The 22240-nt window shown below is 32.7% G+C and overlaps 1 protein-coding gene across 5 annotated transcripts in view; it reads left to right on the plus strand.

The window, feature by feature from the left end:
• Nucleotides 1-22240, plus strand: part of LOC143225224 (dixin-like) — a 58325-nt gene that overhangs the window by 9125 nt on the left and 26960 nt on the right. For 3 of the 5 annotated variants that reach the window (XM_076454269.1, XM_076454268.1, XM_076454267.1), the window contains 5 exons: nt 7858-7987; nt 10577-10702; nt 12865-13105; nt 13788-14143; nt 14359-14492. In XM_076454269.1, coding sequence (XP_076310384.1) covers nt 7858-7987; nt 10577-10702; nt 12865-13105; nt 13788-14143; nt 14359-14492 — 987 coding nt within the window. The remainder of the gene's footprint in view (nt 1-7857; nt 7988-10576; nt 10703-12864; nt 13106-13787; nt 14144-14358; nt 14493-22240) is intronic. The other 2 variants (XM_076454270.1, XM_076454271.1) reach the window with 2 other exon arrangements.

Below are 22240 nucleotides of genomic sequence, written 5' to 3' on the forward strand. Positions count from 1 at the left end.
GCCTGACAGCTGCAGTGCATACTTTGAGTTACAGCTCCAGGGCGTAAGGCAGTGCTCGGTCACTGACACGTATAGTTTCACGTAATGTTTATTGATTTATTTTTCTTTATTTTCAATCATCAAGTGAAATCTGGTAGGTTGTTTCCTGCTTCATTAATACCAACCTGAAACTTATATCGTTTTACTTTCGTATTACATTGTTGTTAGTTTCATGTGCTTTACATTCAAACATTAATAACATTGCATATCCAATTTCTCTAAAGTTTCTATGAAAGATTATGTTCGTGTCAAGTATAACGTAAATCTTCAATATATTTGAAATGAACCAGGATCATGTTCTCGTGATTATAGTTATTCATGTATATCCATCTAAAGCCATTAATATGAACGTTTTAAATGATAAAAAATAACTGGTAAAAATGATACAGTCATGTCTCGAACAAGAACGACGAGGTATAAAATACGCAAGTACTGAGTGTATAAACGAGACTATGTTAAAACTGTAAACAATTTATCGTTCTGTTTGTTTGTAGGTAATCACAAAGCCACACATTGGACTATCTTTGCTGTGCCAATCACGGGTATCGAACCTGTTTCTAACATTATCAGAATGGACGTACGAAAAAAAACTATGTCCTTTTTGTAAGCTATAATTTATCGACGTTAGATCATTTTGAAAACGATAAAATCGATGAATTATTTTCAAATTCACCAAATACGTGCTGATTTAACTTACCAACATTCTTCTATCACTTAGTGGGGAAGAAGCTGTGACTTCCTTTCAGTTGACTAATATTGTATTACTTTAAAAAAAGGAAAGAAGCTATGACTTCTCTTCAGTTAACCAATATTGTATTACTTTGAAAAGGAAAGAAGCTATGACTTCACTTCAGTTAACCAATATTGTATCACTTTGAAAAGGAAAGAAACAATGACTTCTTTTCAGCTGACTAATATTGTATTACTTTCAAAAGCAAAGAAGCTGTGACTTTCTCTTAACTCTTAACCCGGCATCGCCAGCTGGTTAAGGCGCTCGATTCGTTGCAGGTTATAATCCCCGTTGCACCAAACATTCTCGCCCTTTCAGCCGTAGGGGCATTATAATGTGACGGTCAATCCCACTATTCGTTGGTAAAAGAGTAGCCCAAGAGTTAGCGGTGGGTGGTGATGACTAGCTGCCTTCCCTCTAGTCTTACACTGCCCTCGTGTAGCTTTGCGCGAAATTAAAAAATAAACAAACGAATAAATCCTCTTAACTCATCAACAATTTTCTATAACTTTGCAACCCCCCGCTAGTACACTGGCAAATCTACGGATTTACAACGCTAAAATCAGGGGTTCGATTCCCCTCGGTGGGCTCAGCAGATAGCCCGTGTGGCTTTGCGATAAGGAAACACACACACACTATAACATTGTAAGTAAAAACTACGACTCCCTTTTAACTCAATGTTTTTATGTCATTTAATATGAAAGAAGCAGTAATTTTCACTTAAATTATCAACTTTTTATTATTAAGTGAAAACAAACTATGATTTTTTTTTTAAACTCACGAATATCGTATAATTTTCTATAGAAAAGAAGCTATATATGGTTTCATTGTAACTCCTCAACGTGGTATTATTTTGTATAGGAAAGGAGATACGTTTTTTCAGAACTCACATTTCTTGTGTTTTAAATGAGAGTGAGCTATTTCTTCCTTTTAACTCGCCAACTTTGTATTATTTTACATAAAAAAGAATCTATTTGATTTTAACTCACCAACATTACCTCGTTTTGTGTCACGTAACAGTCGATTACTGAACATTTTAGTAATGTGACCTTCCTATCATGTTCTTTGGTAAATATAACTACAATACACATGGTAATAATTGTTTCGAATATTCACGCAAAGCTTCGCAAGGCTGTATGAGTTAATTCTGTGACTATGCTGTTCTAGTAATGAGATTTGACGTCATTCTTATAAGGCATCTACCAAAAAGTGTGAAGCGCGATTTCTTTATATATATTTTGATGATACAGAACGCAGAACATGGGTCCTTGGATTTACAATTTCACACGTTAGCACAAACTGAGTAATGGTACAGTGAATAAAAATTGATGGTACAGTGCATTGAGATGTCTGGTTTTTAAATAAATTCTGAGTGGATAAGATGTCGGCATCTAACAAGAAACGCTTTGATGAGTTTCTTACAAAAACAATTCGGTAAAAGCGCAAACTGAGTTACGAACCAAAATGAAAATATTCTTCAGCTGTTTTCTTGTAAACAAGAATGTTTGTTTTATATCTGTTGCTTAAATACTACGTTTGAGATAAATAAAACGGGAATTTAAAATTCTGCAATTGGAGATCGTAAATAAGTAAGCTAACAAGTCTAGAGGTATTATTGACATTATTTACTAAAACTATAAACCCCTATTTGGGTTTCTCGCTGTTACATAGAATTATGTTTCGAGGAGTCTTTAAATTCCCAACTTTCTATCTACCTTATTTGCTGTATTTGTTATGCTCAACTACTTGATATGGTAGCTAACTTTACACGTTTTAATGATGATAAACATAGCTAGTAGCTAGCTGATACGGCTCATGATGATTTACTGTAGCTATTGACTATATGATCGCATTAGCTCGAGATATTAAATGTTAAGCTGCAACTGGAGACTGTCGTGACAATTTGTTTGAGAATATAATGAGAATATATAGTTTCTGTGTAATTAAATTCTCTCTATGTATAATGCGTAGCAATGTGTAAATATACGTGTAGACTACAACACGACACCCACCAAACACATATAAAATTTTACCAGTAGAAAAACATACTGTTCAAATAAAACAACGTCAGACCTTCGTGTCTGTTAAAGTAATAATTCTACAAATGTAAAAAAATAATAATTAATGTAATATGTGTTGATTTTTTTTACTCCTTCACTTCATACATATCACAGGGGTAGGCTTCCTAAAGACATCGATTGTATAGTGTACAAAGTATCAAATACCTGCATGTTACAGTTATCTGATGTTCATTTATTATTGGCTGATTCCTCTTTCATCCTTCACTTCGCGCAAAACTACTCGAGAGCTATCTGCGCTAGCCGACCCTAATTTAGCAGTGTAATACTAGAGAAAAGGCAGCTAGTCATCACCACCCACCTCTAACTCTTAGGCTACTCTTTTACCAACGAATAGTAGGATTGACTGTCACATTATAACGCCCCATGGCTGAAAGGGCAAGCATGTTTGGTGCAACGTGGATTTGAACCCGTGACCCTTAGATTACAACTCGAGTGTCTTAACCACCTGGCCATACCGGGCAATCCTGTACTTAAGTTTTTTAAAAGGAACATCAGATATTTGTAAGAAAATTAACTTCAAGGAGTGATGATAACATCGTTTACACTAGAATTATGATGTTTTTAGCTTATGTAAAAATACAGAAGAAACAAATCGACTTTTCAATACCCTTGCAATCTTCTCAGTATTTTATTTAGGTTTAGGCATAACATACAAACCGTTTTTGTTGTAGGATGGTAAGAGAATAATAAGAAAACTTACAAACGGGTCGTTTTGAGAGGATTTTCTCTTCATTATAAGTCCAACATGCGTGTTTCTTTGTGTGTGAACTTTTACATACGTACTATCTTACCAGTCAATAGCAAATGTTTTAAAATGCTTTTTTTATTTAACCGAATCTTTACTGAATTATTTTTAACCAAAACTTTTTATTAGGATTTTGTGCAATTCCTTGCGATTCTTATCATGAGCTGCTATCGTGGTCCATGATAATAATTCACAGAAGATCTGATTGGAATAATACAGTTTTGTTAGATTGTTACGAGAACAGTTATATGTGTGTGTGTGTTTTATTTGATGGATAGCTTAGAATATTTAAAATAAGCATAACATAGCTATATGTGCATTATGTGGTATGTTTCAAATTTTTGTATGTATTTTTGCACGTATATGCTACTGTGAGTATATCATAGACCTAAAAACTTATAGATCAACTGTTTTTCATCTGTGTTTATGACGTATTCTAAGCACGTCGTGAGATGTTATCGTTATTGCGTTCACAGCTGAAAACACTACTTATTAATAGCTGAAATATCACACAACATACAACTGATCTTTGAAGATGCACGCTTTTCTTTTTACTCATCGACTGTGGGTATTGTGTAGATGTCAAGATAAATATATAATGTGTATATAGATAATGATGTATACTGGTGTAGTAGTGTGTTTATGTCTTGTGGTTTATGGATCTAAAGTCTAACAACTTTAACTCCTGGAAAGTAATCAGGAATGAGTACTTGCTACTGGTGGATACAGTTACCTGTAAAACCTGGTATGGATGTTGCTTGGTGTGATGGAAACTTTAAAAAGTTCTCATTTTTCCTATTGTATGTTCTACAGTATACAGAAGCCTGGTGATAAGTGTATTTCACTCGCAGTCTCAGAAACGTAGACTCGAATCACGTCCAAATATACACGCCCTTTCAGCCATGTGGACGTTATAATGCAACATTTATCCAAATATTTGTTATTATAAAGATAACACAAAAGTTCGTGGTGGATAGTGTTGTTTTCCTCCAATCTGTCACTTCAATATTTGGGACGATTAGTGCAGATAGACTGTGTGTAGCTGTTTGCAAAGCTCAACAAATAAACAGTACAGTATATAAATTGCAATTAGATCTGCCATGAACTCCCGTCAGTCGTTCTGTGTAGATATATTAAAAATGAAAAAGTTTTAGTCTTTATTACTTAAAAGTCGTAACCCTTAATGTACTGGATGATATTTTCTCTCTCCCTCCGCTCCCCTCGGTTTCCCCCAAACATTTCAGTGAATCGAGTTTTATCCCATCCAATTTCTCTGTTGGCTAAAACAGCCCTCCTGTTTTTGTTTTCTTTTGTCTTTTTAACAATGTCCAGTAGATATATTTTTAAACCCGTTGACTGCTCATTCGCCGTATAAGCAGTTGAATGCAGTAAAAAATTAATTAATAGCGTAAGTTGGTATTAAAAAAATCTATATCCCTAAAAATGTATTTTTCTAAAACGTGACCGCATAGATGATGGCCTTGCATAGCTTGGTTTTTAGTACATTCGGTTTGCAATCTGAAGGTTGTGGACTAGAGTCCCGTCATCGAACACTCTCGCCCATTCATCCGTGAAGGCGTTATAATATAACAACCAGTTGCTCTATTCGTTGGTAAAGAGTAGTCAAAGAGTTGGCGGAAACGGGTGTTAAATTGCTGCTTTCCCTCCAGTCTATCATTACAAAATCAAGAAAGGCTAGATCAGATAACCCTCATGTAGCTAGCTTTGCGCGAAAATCAACAAACAAACAAATGATGCATGTTAACATATAATAATAGGCCCCTTGGTACAGATGGTTTTATTGTACTTTGAAAACGGTTCGTAAAGTATTACTTCTGCGTGAACAATGTGAACTAAATTGGTTTAGAAGAACAAGCATCTTATGTTTTTAAAATAGAAGTACAGTGACATATCAAACATAGCAGATGTTTATTTTCTTTTTAATTTAGACAGACAAATATTTATTGTTCACCTAAGATGTTTCAAACACTTCACATATTTCTAAAGATTTTACAATCGGGTACTGGCTGTGGTATGTGTCTAATTTATTAGTGTTCTGGCTACAGTTACTCATTGCCGTAGTTAATTTCTTTCTTATGAGATTAAGTTTTCTTATGGAATAATTTTTGCTGAATTTTGTAGTTTCTGTAACGAAGCCAACTTTGTTGTACGTTTAGTAATATTTGTAAAACATACTAAAACTGTTGATTTGAGATAGGTATCGATTTTGATGTGATTCAAAACTCTATAGAGAACAGTTCTGTCACGTGTCTTTGGGCAGATACTTAATGTATAGTTAAAAAAAGATTAATTTGCACTTTGTTGTATATTGTACTTGGTCTCTTTCTTCAGCTTGTTCCTCCTGTTGTAATCACTTCATCGGAGATTAGTTAGTAATTTAACCTGCCCACTGAGGGACAACCTTTCCTAAAACGTTAAGTGTTTATCTCTTATATCAGGCATTTGGGGTATCTCGGTATTTGTCTTCAGTGGTTGAGCAGAAAGTTTAAGGGTTTATATTCAATAGATTAGACATCGATACCCGTGGTGAGCACAGTATAGATAACCCACTGTGTGTAGTTTTGCACTTAAACACAAACAAGCTTAATGCTAAAAAATCGCTTTAGATATATCGTTCAGAACTGATTTAAGACACGTTACAAAATCCTTCAAAGCAATTAAGAACATATTTAGTGAAATACTTCTTTCATTTCCAATGTTTTTAATTGTTTTGTTTCTTATTTTTTCTCAAGGTCGCAATTATTTCAAATTTTTACTGAAGCGTCTCCTGTGAGAGAACTTTGTTTCAGTGAACAATGTCACAAACAGACAAACGTTCACGCACCACCACACAAAAAATTAGTCATCCATAACAGCACGTACTTTGCGCTACGAAATTCGTACAACTAAACCACTGATTTAGGCCTAAAGATTGCTTTTATTAAAGTTTCTAAAGAGCTAATTCTAGTAAATTGTACATGATTCCACTTTATGCAACAATAACCTAAGGTTTATATAGGGTTATGTTTTGTGTCGGAAATATAAATAAGTTTATAACATAAAACTCATCATAGTTTAGCATTCATGTGTTCTCGACATGTGGATAAAATAATTTGCAATTGTATTGGAATGTGTTAAAGTGTGGTAAAGTTCTACTTCAGTATAAATTTTATTGAAATTATGAAGGACGAATTGAATGTAAATTACAGAGCACCTTGTTCAATCTATTGCTGTGTTTAACGATATCGTTGTAATGTGTCCCTCAGTGACACAGCGGTATGTATTGGACTTGAAACTCTACAAACCGGGTTTCGATACCCATGGTAGGCAAAGCACAGATAGCTCATTGTGTAGCTTTATGGTTAACTGCAAACGATAAACAATAAATTGATTATGAATTTTTAATAGAAATGCAATGAATGAATCAGTAGAAAACGTTCCATCTGTAAGAATACACATCAGCCGAGGAACTGACATCCATCTAAGAACGGTATTTAGACCAGGAACTCATACATCGAGCTGTTATGATGAGCGTTCACATTGACTTAGGAGAGCTCACTGTACATTTGTTTAAGTCCATTTTTCCTAAATCAAAAAACACTCGTTTTACAGTTTGTTGAAATAGGCATTAGAAATTCATAATAAGTAATTTCAACAAAATATGATGACGAATGTTCATTCAAATAGGTCAGTGAAGTTACTTTAATGGAGGTCATCATTTGTCATTTTTGTTTTATATGTATAAATTATTCTTCATCAAGAACTAACAATTTATTTTTAACACGATTTAATGCTTTCGTTTTAAGTCATAGCTTGTACCTACATGATTTATCTATTGTTCGCTTAGAGACATCTGTGTATATACACAGTTTATATATCATTGTTTTATTGTCATTTGTAATTAAGCACAAATCTACACAAAATGTTGCCTGTGCTCTGTCTACCACGGGTATTGAAACCCGGTTTTTAGTGTTGTAATTCCGCAGACATAGCGCTGTGCTCCTAGGGAGCTTGTTATTTGAAGTCAAACTTATCTATTGCTATATCCACACAGTTTATATATTGTTATTTTAAGTCGCAGATTCGTGCCTACACAGCTTAACTATTATTATTTTAAGTCACAACTTATCTATTGTTGTGGCTGTAAGTAACATCTTTGTATCTGCACGTTATATATTGTTATTTTAAATCACAACTTACCTATCGTTGTTGCTGTAAATAACATCTTTGCACTAACACAGTTTATTTATTATTGTTTTAAGTCACAGCTTCGTGCCTACACAGCATGGATCAATGTACAACTGAAGAAACGGTCTCATTCTCGTCTTGTCAATGATCTTCGAACAGATCTCCAAGATGGCGTCACACTGGCTAATCTGGTGGAGAGTTTAGGTAACTAGGAATGAAACTGCCCAACTTGGTTTGATAATAGATAACAAAGATATAATATTATTGTAATTGCAAATTTGTCTGAAAGAATATTTTATGACAGAATATTAGATTTTGCTCACAGTAATTATATAGTTTATGAACAATTTAAGTTTTTGCTTAACTTTACTTTACTTTTTCCCTCGGTGGACTCAACAGATATTTCCGATGTGGCTTTGCTATAAGAAAACACACTTCCTTTACTTTTTTCGTAAGTTAATAGTAATATCGACTTAGTAATGGCAGCTGGAAGATACTACATGAAAATTATTTAGAAAATAACTTCTCATAATGTTTATAACGAGATAACATAAACATAGAAGAAATATTAACTTTCAGCTTCTATATCAAATAATGTTAAATAATTAAAGCTCGAGATTTGGTATTTATATGCAGATCATTAAAATATTTTGATTATTTACATTGTTTAACATGTTTAATATCACTTTCAAGTTACTAAACATTAATAATTAATATCTGAATCAAAAAACAGTTTTATCGTCAAAGCGAAAGATAAACTAAAAATTGATACGATTCGAAATCAAGTGTTTAGTTTTCAGATTTTCGAGTGGAAAGTGAATCAACTGCATTAAGTTATTAGCATAAATACCTTATGCTTTTCTCTGAGCTCCATAAGTCTAGTAGATCGTACTTTCAGATTAGCCAGTAAATATGAAACTGAAAACAGTTTGTTTTAAAACACACAAGGTATTTTGTTATGTTTATAGGAGGCCCTCGTAATTATACGTGTAGACGCGGTCTTTATTAATTTTCAACATCATTATTTTAAATCATTGTCATGGCTTTAAATATTTTGCAAGAGCAAAGTTCTTATTAATACACTCTCTTGAAGTCAGGGCCCCAGTTTTCCAGATACTCTATTAATACAACCTCTTGAAATCACGAATAACAGCTATTAGATATTTTATTAATTTGATTTTTTTATTATCCACTTCTTAGCGTTGATGTGCTGATAGTAAACAAAATATAATAATGCACCATGATCAATAGTAGTTTTCATTTGAACATGAGACTGAACTTCTAAAGTCCGTTGAGCTGTTTCCTATTTCGTCAGTATTTGCTACAAACATTTAATTACGTCTACGTTGTATCCTTCCACAGAGTTGCTAAGCAGCAAGTTTGAGAACTTATTACGCTGACGACTAGGTTTCGATCTCCGCGGTAAGTGGAGCACGGATAGCCCATTATGTAGTTTCGTGCCTAACAGGGAACAGTAAACTATCTCACCAATTCTCTTTAGTCAAAGTTTATCTTTCAACGCCAATACACGCACGTAAAAATATATGCATACATATACATATGTATGTGTGTGTGTGAACAAACATACGTACATGGTTATATATTTATATAGATAGATTTGTGACATTATATTAACTAGGGTTATCAGTAACTGGACTAAAGAAAATTTATCAGTAAAAGTGAAATAATTAATCTTAACATTGTACTGGGACAAAATTTTCAAACATTTTACACCGTACAGCAATGTTATTCATGGGACTCATTTACTTGAATGAATGAAATATTAATGAAACATTTCCGATTGTCCCAATATTTTAGTTACAGTATCTACCTTTTCTCTAAGCTCTCATTCTTTGCTTTATTTAAAATTATTTATTTCGAAGCATCAATAAATTATATACTGGAAATAACAAAAAAGAGAAACAGTTTAGGCCATTGGTTAAGCATAACAACAAATGTGTCTGAACATTTTGAAGGAACATTTATACAACTAAATGCATTATAAAAAAATTTAGTAGAAAGTTAAAAAAACTGACTCTACGTGTTTTGTGATGCCAAAACATTCACATTCAAATTTTAAGATTCTAATGGCACTTTTATTATGCTTTAATTTGTACACATCTTCTTTAATGAAGGTTGCATAAATGTAATTTTATTTAATATGTAATATTTCTGTTAAACACATTATCTAATATGTAAGAATATAATCAGGCCTAGTCGATGTACGAAAGTGATTTTAACTAACAAAACGATTGAAAGAAGATTACTTCTTAGAATTTATGGGATTGTTTGAATTCTACTTGTAAGATATAAAAAATATGGCTTCGACTAAAGAAGTTCGGAAGTTTTTACCATAAAAATTTAATTAGTTAAATATTTAAATTACATCGTATCGAATGTGTCTTGATTTTTTAAAGATTATTTAAGTTGGACAGGTAAAATAAACTGTTATAGTCTATTGTGGCACTTAGGTACATTTATATTTTAAAATTAGTTAAAGCAAAAATTAGAACTGAAAAGTAAATGTTTAAGTCTAATAGTATATTGCTATTCAAAGTTACTTAAAAAATGTAATGTACGTGTTATATTAATACATTTTTAAATATTTCAATAGTTTTGTAGCTTATATTTTGTTGAATCTCTAAGGGATTCAACCTATCATACAATATTTGATGAAATAAAGTTATTCCTTGTGTTTCTCTATTAAGACGTCTTGGTACAAAACTATTTAAATAAAAAAAAAATTTGGCTTAATTGGCTTATTAGTTACAATAACTCACTATTCTCTGCCAGGTGGCGAAAGTATAGCGGGAATAAATAAGATGCCAACGTCGGTGGCGGCCTCTAGGGAGAATGTTCATAGAATACTTCAGTATCTTGTAACCAAGCAAGTGAATATGCCAGTAACAAATGTCAAAGGTAAGACAAGTAAAACTGAAATTATTACAAGCGTTTCTCTAAAGAAACTAATACTGTTACTCATGAAAGAAATCAACATGTGCAGATGAAATACGTTCGAACCTCAATGGAAAAATAAATATTTTCTTTCAATTAGACCATGCCACCTATTTTGATTGAAAAAACAAACAAATTCAGTAAAGAAAGTAATTAATTTAGTGTATTACTTAACGTTCCTACTTCTAAATTAGAATGCATTGTTCATATTTTGAGTACGCAAGTAGTTAACGACTAAACTAAATCTATTAATTAAATTAATAATACTAAATAATTTTCATAATATAAGTACAAAAAATTATACATTGGTAATAATCATTTATATAGTACACAAGTATAGTTCAAAAGTGCACATTTCTGTTTCTACTAGTTGCGACTCACGCATTCTACTACACTGGCAGAGAGTGCTACACTTGACTACTGTCTTGATTCATTTACATAGCATTCTTCAATCTTTCCTGCAACAGTAGCAAAGAAGTTCCAATGATCAACAGACTCAAGACTAGCGGCAACAGTACAGAATGGTGGTGTTATTTGAGTAAAATACTTCTGTGTGTCACATGATTTCTTTTTACCCATATAAATCTCACTTGTGTGTATTAAAAACTTAGCAAATCGTTGCTTCACGTCTTCTTGCATATGTAGCAGGATACGTGTGTCTTACTTCTCATGTGGACGACTTCTCCGGGTTGAACAAAAAGTGCACCTTTGTGATGTGTGATGAAGACTTGATTGTTGACTTTATGTATTAATTCCCAGGCATGAAAAAAACCCTCTCTACTTTCTTTCGTTTCAAGTTATGAAAATTACTCAGGAATTAATTTTCAATTTGATGAAGTGAACAAACGTCAGTCATAAACAGTTCCAGTGTGGTGCGACAAATAGTTATTCAAAGTGAAAACTAACACAACTTAACTCTTTGTGTGGGCTTCCTCAGCATAGGAAAACAACTATATCATGATTAATACTGTTGCCATCCTGTTATTTAAATGTATTTCTTTCTCTCACTTTATTATAGAGAGAAAGACTAAGTATAGAACACTACGATTAATACTGGTGACATCCTGTTCTTTAAATGTATTTGTTCCTCTCACGTTATTATACAGAGAGTTTGTTTGTGTGTTTGAATTTCGCGCAAAGATACACAAGGGCTATTTGCGCTAGCCGTCCCTAATTTAGCAGTGTAAGACTAGAGGGAAGGCAGCTAGTCATCACCACCCATCGCCAACTCTTGGGCTACTTTTTACCAACGAATAGTAGGACTGACCATCACATTATAATGCCCCCACGGCTGAGAGGGCTGACATGTTTGTTGCGATGGGGATTTGAACCCGTGACCCTCAAATTACGAGTCGAACGCCTTAACCCACCTGGTCATGCTGGGCCTAATGTATATATAGAGAGACCAAGTACTGAGCATTATGATTAATACTGGTGATATCCTGTTCTTTAGATGTATTTGTTCTTCTTACTTTATTATAGAGAGAGAGACCAAGCTCTGAACACTATAATTAATGCTGGTGATATCCTGTTCTTTAGATGTATTTGTTATTCTTACTTTATTATATATATATAGATCAAATACTGAACACTATGATTAATACTGGTGATATCCTGTTCTTTGGATGTATTTGTTCTTCTTACTTTACTATATATAGAGAGAGATCAAATACTGAACACTATGATTAATACTGGTGATATCCTGTTCTTTGGATGTATTTGTTCTTCTTACTTTACTACATATATATAGAGATCAAATACTGAACACTATGATTAATACTGGTGATATCCTGTTCTTTGGATGTATTTGTTCTTCTTACTTTATTATAGAGAGAGAGATCAGATACTGAACACTATGATTAATATTGGTGTCATCTTGTTCTTTGGACTCTCATTTTCGCTCATATAAATGTATAAACATTTAAATTTCACGAATTCTTATGTTTGTAGTATGCATCAATTGCTGATGCAGTAACTGCTGAATTATAGCGGGATATCAGAACTTCAAGAGTTATTTTTATCATTGTTGCGATTTCTTAATAATTATGATAACGAAATATTAATGCTCTAACTAATCGTACAGAAAGACTTTTAAGAGGAACGGTATTATTATTCTTTTATTTCAGATATTGTAGAAGGAGATCTGAAAAGCATTATGAAACTAGTGCATGCTATTGCATCTCATTATAAACCTGCTAGTACACAAACGCCCTCAAGCTTACGAAACGCACCATCAACTTCCCAGAGAACCAGGGATACAGAGTTCCTATACTCATCAACAGATGGCAATAAAGACACAATAAAACTTGGAATCGTCATCGAAGGAACTCAACAACCGACGACGTTTAAGATTGCAGTTCCTAGCAGGTCACATAATTTTTTAGTATCATTAGATGAGACTACATAAAATAATGTACAGAAACTGTTGAGTAATTATGGTTTTAAAGGAAAAGAAATTTCTATATTACTCAGTGTTTCTGTGGTAAATAAATATGTATGCGTACAAACACACACTCACACACATATGTACATTATATACATATGTTTACGAGATACTTGTACAGCTTGAAATAAACTATTTGCTAAAATTTAAGCTCTTATTATTGAGTTTTATTGTCATTTATGTCTTTGCACTGATTCAGTGCTTTATGCTACAAGTTATATTGGTAATCAGTGTTTCTAGTGTCGAAATAGATTTTAGTAACAAAAGTATAAACAGAAAAATGCACCAAAGATAAAATGAATAATTATCTGTTATATAATTTGTTTAAACTATTCATCCCATATTCTCATCATTTATGAAACGTAGTTTGACCATTATATTCGTTTCTTCTAATCTTTATATTTCTTTTGTTATTAACTGATCTACGGTTTGACCTCTGATGACTCAGCGGTGAGACTGGCAGTTTATAATACTAGAAATAACACAGGCAGCTCACTGCGTAGTTTGTGATTAACGACAAACAAAAAACATCTAAGAATTATTCAGAAACAAAAATCTTACTTTCTTATGTCATTAAAATAAAAGATGTTTTTGTTTCATTGCCAGTGAAAAGAACTCAAAGACAATGAACAGTGCTGGTTCCACAAGTGAAGAAAATCGCTGGTTATGTGCAACTCTTCAAGAACGTAAAGATCTGGTTCCAGAAAAACCAAACTACATAAATGGCTTCGGTAGAAAGCTTCAACGACATTCAATTCTTGATACAGAAAGACTAGTTAATGGCGGTGGGGAAGTAGATGGCGCTAGCTCCAATGGGAGTCCAACTCCTACTGAAACCTCATGGCCACAATCAGCAGGTGATGACCTCTCATTGAAATCTTTCGTGTTTCAACACACGTCCTTACCAAGACAAGAAAAACAGTTGCAATATTACAGTACAAGCAGCAAAGAAATACTTTTGAGTAATTTTTTTTTTATTTTCTCACTACTTATAAAATAATGTAAGTAAAATATAACCAATTTTTTTGTTTTTCAACGACGTGAAAACTTATGACTTTGTGCTAAATTTGTACTAAATAAAATTTTCTTCCATGTAATTTGTAAAAAGTAAAATGATTGAAAGTATCATCATTGTTTGACGGTTTATACAATGACTTATTTATATTTCCCTTTGAAGGCCAAGCGGATTTACGCTATGAAGAATCTACTGAAATCTTTCCTTCACATGTTGGGCATCATCTAGTGAATATTAGACAACTTTCTGAGGACGTACGAAAATCTAAGCAGCAGCTGTTAGTGCTTCGAGAAGTGGTGAGAGAAATTATTATTTGTTTCCATTCTCGAAACTGCTTAGCTATCATAACATTGTATAATTACGCCAGATTTGGAGTTTAATCCTTAAAAGAGCATATTTGGCTTCTCTTAAAGCAATTAATCGAATAATAAATGATTAACACAATCATTATAAAATATCGTAAAATTCGACTGCATTGCATGTCGCGTAAGATGGAGATCACGAGAAACACGATGTATAATTAACAATACTCCAATTTAATTAAAAAAGGAAGAGAAAAATGCAAATTCTCTTTTGAGGTATACGAAAGGCTGTGTTCTTTTATTGTTATTAACGAATTAAAATGTCAATCCCTGTAGATCACATACTAACATTAATAGATTACTAAGCTTAATTTTTCCACGTATTCGGCCAGCTTACAATACACAACAATAGCCTTAAACATAAGTCTTTAGTAGGCTTTATAGACAATCCAGCAATGCGTGGTTTCAAGAATTATCCAATTTCAGATAGTCTGCAGTTGTACCAAACAAGGTAGCATTTGTTACGCACTTTTATAAATAAGTACACGCAGTGAAGTGTTACAAATGTTTAACATACAAGATTATGACTCCAAGTTTGTGTGCTGCAATTTCTGGTGTGTGTTTTTTTTCAAAATTCGTTATTTTACAGTGTTTTACTTTTCATTTTTTAACACTAGCTATTTATTCTGACTCTCAATAAAAATAATTCGAAAAGCTTAAGTATAAAAACACGCTGAAGGAAAAGTGGTTGTCTTACATGGACGAGTAATTTTAATGCATAATCAAACCCGTATAACAAAATCAGTGATGAGCAACCAAGTGAGCCATTGTGGATTATAACAAGGTGATTGCTCTGGCGTCATCTTCCTGTTACGGAAATGAGGAACTCCATTTTAGCTCAATGATGACGCTTATATTTTCGTTATGTTTTTGTAGATGATAATTTTTACCAAGCTGTGATTTTTAAAAAATATTTATTCATTTAAAACATCTCACGTGCTTGTCGTATTTAGGATGTATTTTTATTTGATAACTTCTTTTTAGTTTTTATTGTTATTTCGATTTTGCTATTTTTCCTCTTTTATCAGAACTTTTTAACCTAACTTCACGTCTGTGACATAACCGCTTCTTCAGGTCACGAAATGAAAGAAGGCGTACAGAATATATTTGTTCTTAAATAGAATTTTAAGAGTAAGTAGTTAATGACAGGTTGGACATTAAGTGTCATACCTGTTGAAGGAAGAAAGAGGGATATTAATTTAGTTTGGTTTTGACAAGATCGTGAACCATATTAAAGTTTGGATTAATTAAGATCAGAAAATAATTTTGGTTCTACGAGCACTTTCAAAATTATAGATAATACAGCACAGTTGCGCTTGAAGCTGAAACTTCAGGCCTTTGATTGAAGGTCGTTTAGAAATAGCATATTAAATATGGCACAATTTAAAGATGACATTATTGGGGAGAGCAGGATGCATAAAGTTGCAGTTATTAAAATTCTCGTCTCAGAATAGAAATAATGAAATAGAACGTTACGTTTCATTAAACAGATGCTTGAATTCTAAGAAAATATTATATATAAATAAAAATTTCAATGTTATTTCAAAGTATCAGAAACTAATCTCACACATATCTTCATACCACTTGGCAAATTTATTTTCAGATTATAAATCATAGCTTTTTAAAATGCGCCATATATCAACCTCAAAACTATCAAATTATTACAAAGCAAAAATGAATTGTATGACACTTTAATGTATAATTGGAAAGCAATGAAGGTGTACAGATAGCACGAAGCGTAATTAATTTGTTAAATTCAGAACTAGTAACCAGAGGCTGATCCAGGGTTGGTACTTGATGGGATCTGAGGCATACTCCCCTTAAAAGCTTTTAAGCTCTACGAACAGGCTAATTGCAATAAATGCGTGTATTACACGAGTTAAATATTTTCTTTCTTATACACATGCAATCAAACAGATCTATCATTAGTGCCCACTCCCTGTATCCCTACGGTTCCAGGAGTCCCAAGGAGCATTTCAACCATATTGATTATTTGGAGTTATTCTGTTTCAGTTAAAATATGCTGTATATTTAACATAAAATATTTTTATTACTCTTATGTTTAACTTATCTAGTTATTTCTTATCGCAAAAATTATCCACGAAATTAACTTTATTCAGCTGGCGAAGAACATTTCAATAACGAAGTATTTAATTTAAAACTGGTATGCTTCATATGCATGAGCTACGCGATAATTATATTTTTATATAATGTGTTTTGCAAGAGCGCCTGATCATTCCGTACATCCTACAAAACATGCAGTATCTATTGCCTCAAGTCATGTAATTGCAAGTACGAATCAGTTATGTCACACATTCAGTAAGTAGTGGCATGTTCAAAAGCCGTTTCGAAAGAATGTCCACAAGCGTTTCGTGGTGGGGGCACTGCTATAAATAACGCTGATAAAAGATTTAGAAAGTGATAAAAGCAAATAATTCAAGAAGAAAGTTAACTAAGGGAAGAAGTCAAACCGAGAAATAACTCAACGAGAAGAAATAAAATAAATTCATAATCATTTATATTTGTACTTACTTATAAAATAAGTAAAGAGCTGAGAAAATATAAGTTTAGTGTGAAAACAATTTAAAAAAGCCCAAGAATATTAAAAATATGCATTTGGTAATTTTTTTTAACATTGACAGAAGCAACAGTTAAAAGAAATAAAACGATGACAAGCAAAGAACAAAGGACACCGGTGTAGAAGAAGAGGATTGTCCACATTTTGATAAACAATTAACTAAGATAATTAATTATCTATGTCACAACATGAAATGGCTAATATTTATTTCGAACACGACATTCTTTATTCAGTTCTTAAGGGTTTTCAGGAAAAAGATCACATAATAGTGTTTCAACTACGCTATGTCCATCATATCCATTACCATCTACATGTTTTGCATAATACTAGAGTTCATCCGGCTTATTGGGATACCATAAACACAGTAGTGGTCGTAATGCTATTTTTATAAGCCATTTATTACAACAACAATTATTATTATGTGAATGCCATTTTATAAGATGGCGAAGCCTGATTATGATTAATTATTTATTGTCATAAGGCAACAGTATTAGGCTTATCGTATTTTAAAACTACTTTTTATTTGTTCCATTTGAGTTTTTCCGCGAAGAAGGATATGTAGTAATATTTTAAATACAGTAATTTTGATATACATTGTCAACGACACGTTTTATTCAGGTATCCAAGTTAGTAACAAGATAAAGGATGTCGACATTTCGGTTCGTGACCACAGAACGTATAGACGACTGAACAAGTGCTTCATTTAAAAAACATGGAGTTCTAAAAGTTAGGGGCATTCTTTGGTGTTGTTTTTGTTTCCTAACAAATCTTTAGTACCTCAGAACGTGAAGATGACCTAAAATGGTCAAAACGTTGTTCTCTGCCTATCAATAAAAGTGTTAATACCATACCAGCCGTTCTGAGGTACATTTTTATTTCAAGTGGGTTTCTTCTCATCAAGAAATCTTCAGTACGATTTTCCGAGGATATATGTTTCCGGAAAGTGCAAAACATAGAAAAGTGCTACTCAATACTCGATGTACTTTGTTTTAAACAGCATACATTGTTATGTCTTTTTCTGTAGTTGTCTGGCGACAAGAAAATGCAGCTGGCTGATATTTCTGGAAATGTATTTAAAAAGAAGAATCTCACATACAGTTTGCATTTAAGACATCTTATGAAGTTGCAGAAATAAGAACTCCGACTGAAACGGAATTCTGAAACATTGAAAGTAAAGAATATATCAAAATTGAAGGGTCGTATTTAAAGAGTATATTGACCAGAATAATTTCAATGGATGTCGAGTAAACCACAGATTCTTCTAAAACAGGATCAAAAAAGAAGTATCGTTCGAAAGTTGTTGAGGTCAATAAGATAATGGATCAAATGTGAAAGACCAACACAAGGACATATGATACCAACACAAGGACATGTAATACCAACACAAGGACATGTAATACCAACACAAGGACATATGATACCAACACAAGGACATGTGATCAGAGTTGCTGTAGTTAAACAAATTGTAGTTTTTCTTTTCTTGTGACAATCATTCTTTGGACCTTGTACCGTGCGATCCTGCAAAACATTGAAATTGTTTTAAAATATTTTCTAGTTTTCTTCATATAATGTGTATTAATTTTGTGGCAAGAGGTAGCAGTAGTGCTTTCTTTAAGTCTGCTTTCAATATCATTCTCAAATTTCTTACTCTATTAGATGGAAGTACAAAGCTGGAAAAAAAAACTGAAAGTGCAGATAGTGCACTTTACTGTGAAACTGGATCATCAGCACATGGGCAAGAACCATACGAATGTCTAAGTTCTTTTGTAGTTTGGTATGATTTGCCTGTACAAGCATAGACGCCAAGCAAAGGTAAAGCTCTCTACTATGGTAATTAATATCTTCAGTAACTCAGTCTACAAACGACAAATATATCTTCAACATACATACAAAATAAAGATTAAAAAAAAACAGTAAAGGTATTATCAGTTGTTCCAGAACTGCTAGAGTCTCGTATCAAACGAAACAAACATCTTAATAGCTACGAAAGTGAGGCTTAAACATCATTGCTACATAATATACGTACTGTTCTCTGGGAGGTAGATACAGTACCAACGAACTGTCGCATTTGCAAAAAAAGAGTTATTCGATGTTAAAATTAATTCAAACCTACCAGAAATCGTCCATTCCATATTTCAGGAATGTCTGGAAGTATTGGACACGCTCTTCAAACCTACCCAAAATATTTCATGTCTCAGGAGTGTCTAATAGGGTTGGCCACGGTTTCAATCTTACCTGAGATCATCCATGTATCTAACAGGAGTGGCTACTCTCTTCAAACTTACTTGAGATCGTCCATGTGTCTAACAGGGCTGATCATGTTTTTCAAACTTAACTGAGAGTATCCATGCTCAGAAGTGTCTAAGTGGAGTGGTCACTCTCCGGAAACCAATCTAAAATCGTATATTTCTTAGTAGTGTCTAACAGAGCTAGTCATGCTCTCTATCGATATGGATGTACTAACATGATTAAATACTCTGATAGTTGTTGAAGAATTTGTAACAATAATAATATAAAAGTAATACATGTTAATAACTATATAGAAATGCTAATGAAAAAATAGGTTTCAGAGTAAGCAAGGAAATTCCTTAATTTCACGACAATTGATACACTTAAAGATGCTTGCAGTTATTAAGGATGCTTACAGTTATTAAGGATGCTTACAGTTATTAAAGATGCTTACAGTTATTAAGGATGCTTACAGTTATTAAGGACACTTACAGCTAAATAAATACTTTCAGGGAAATCTAGAATTTTATCATGAAGGTTCTGCAGTTGAATTCATTTTTATTATTAATTATGTATTTCCTGTATGATATTGAATAATACAAAAAATGATGGATAGATATAAATGTTATTATATCTTTTTATTTATCTCTGTATTACATAACACAATACCAATTAAAACTATTTGAATAACAAAATCCATTCATGTATATTTAGTAACCTTTGAATATCATCCATCACAAAATCTCTATATGCAAAGTTAGTCACAGTAAAGATATGATTTTGAAAATATATTGTGTCACGTTTTGTTATTAATAACCCATCAAAATGTATTTGGATTTTAATCCCAATTTGTAATCCTACGATCATGAGCATATAACTGTAGGTGTTAGATAACTGTCCACTTGGAATGTGTTTTAGTACCTTATAAATTGATCAAACACGATTTTTTTGTGTTTTTAATAATATATTATGTTTGATTTATCTTTTCAAAAACTAAGCCTTGTAAACCGTTTATATGTAACTTAATATGGTTGTGAACGTAGATTTATTTACATGATGTTAGTGTTGCTTCTCCTAGTAATGCTTTCACAACATCATATAGATGTTTGACAGCTTTTACAAAATCAACCAAACCGAAAGTTTAAACAATAAAAGAAATGCAAGAAAGTATATAATTGTCATATTAAAAAATAATGTTGTAGAAGCTCAAAAAGGAAGCGCTGTTGCTATGGTTACGTAAGTTTCACAATTCGTCTAGATGTTTTAGTAAGGTTTATCGTCTTGCTTTTAAGCTTCGAGCTGCTAGTGCAGGTTTTAAAACACATGAATGACGTTGGTTAAAACTATCCAAGTTGACATCAACTGAACACGTGAACTCTGTCTTTAAACAACTTTCGTGAAATTATTTGTTGTACTTCGACTATTTTTAAGAGAAAAATTTATGGAAAATGTGATAGTAAACTATTAACGAAAGTTTATTGCATAACTAAAATTTAAGCTGTTAAAAATACATCACAATGAAAGCACTGATTGCTTGAGAATCTGAAGATAGAACTAATATTTAGAAACTGAAAGAAAATTTTAGTTTGTTTGTAATAAAATTGTGAATAAAAATACAATATTTTAAGGTAGAGAAGAAACTATTTGTGTATTAACAGCAGAGTTTTGGCTAAAACAGACAGTTACTGTTTCGTTTATGATTGAACAGACAGTTACTGTTTCGTTTATGATTGAACAGACAGTTACTGTTTCGTTTATGATTGAACAGACAGTTACTGTTTCGTTTATAATTGAACAGACAGTTACTGTTTCGTTTATGATTGAACAGACAGTTACTGTTTCGTTTATGATTGAACAGACAGTTACTGTTTCGTTTATGATTGAACAGACAGTTACTGTTTCGTTTATAATTGAACAGACAGTTACTGTTTCGTTTATGATTGAACAGACAGTTACTGTTTCGTTTATGATTGATGTTTAATTAAATTCTAAACTTTCGGTATTCTAAAATCGCACAAAATGTTAACACTAAGGATGGGCAGGAAGTTTAAAAGTAAATGAAATAGTTTTGTGTTTTGAAGGTTACACTCACTGATGCTTTGTGCTATACTCTCAGTCAAAATACATTTGTTGAAAACGGATAATGTTTTACGTGGCTTTATGTTAATTAATCACGTTACTTAACATATTGTGCCTAAAATACTAAGTAAAAAGTTGATTTGTATAGAACTTCTTTCTGGTCAATATACACTAAGGAGATATGCAAATATATTTTAGAGCGCGTCCTTCAAAGGTGATTTTTTTTAGTTTAGAGAATTTATTTTAAAGACTTTCTAGATGTAGGGCTAGGACTTGTTTTATTTTGGTACAGGATGACCTTGACCTTACAGTTCTACAAATTAACTAAATCTGAGCCCATCTTCCTCACAGTGGTTCTTATTAGAACAGCCACTGATCCGAATAACACGACTCTCTCTGCGGCAGTTGTTGCTACAGCCGTTCCGCCCCCTTGACTCTGATAACAGCACGACGCTGAACTTACTATACGACGTAGTTACCTCTAGGCTTAAGAGTAATAAAGTATATCATCTGCTGCTTGCTTCAAGGTTGGACCGTCTTCGACAGCTTGCTCTAAACCTTTAGAGTCCGCGCAAGCTTCGGGAGTCAGTCTCATTGTTTGAAGTAGCAGATGTGGTATGTTTATATGATTCGGTAATGGTGTGGGAGAGAGAGGAGCTTCACCGTTCTAAAGGATGTCGAGGACTTTGTTTTGATTTCCTGGGTGCCATAGAAATGGTAATTCTTTGTGATTTTTGTAATAGCTATACCTACACTCTTTACAAGTTCTGTTTTTCTTCTATTAATTGACTTGCAT

Source organism: Tachypleus tridentatus, chromosome 9 (genome assembly GCF_004210375.1).
Source record: "Tachypleus tridentatus isolate NWPU-2018 chromosome 9, ASM421037v1, whole genome shotgun sequence".
In the NCBI taxonomy this organism is placed as follows: Eukaryota; Metazoa; Arthropoda; class Merostomata; order Xiphosura; family Limulidae; genus Tachypleus; species Tachypleus tridentatus.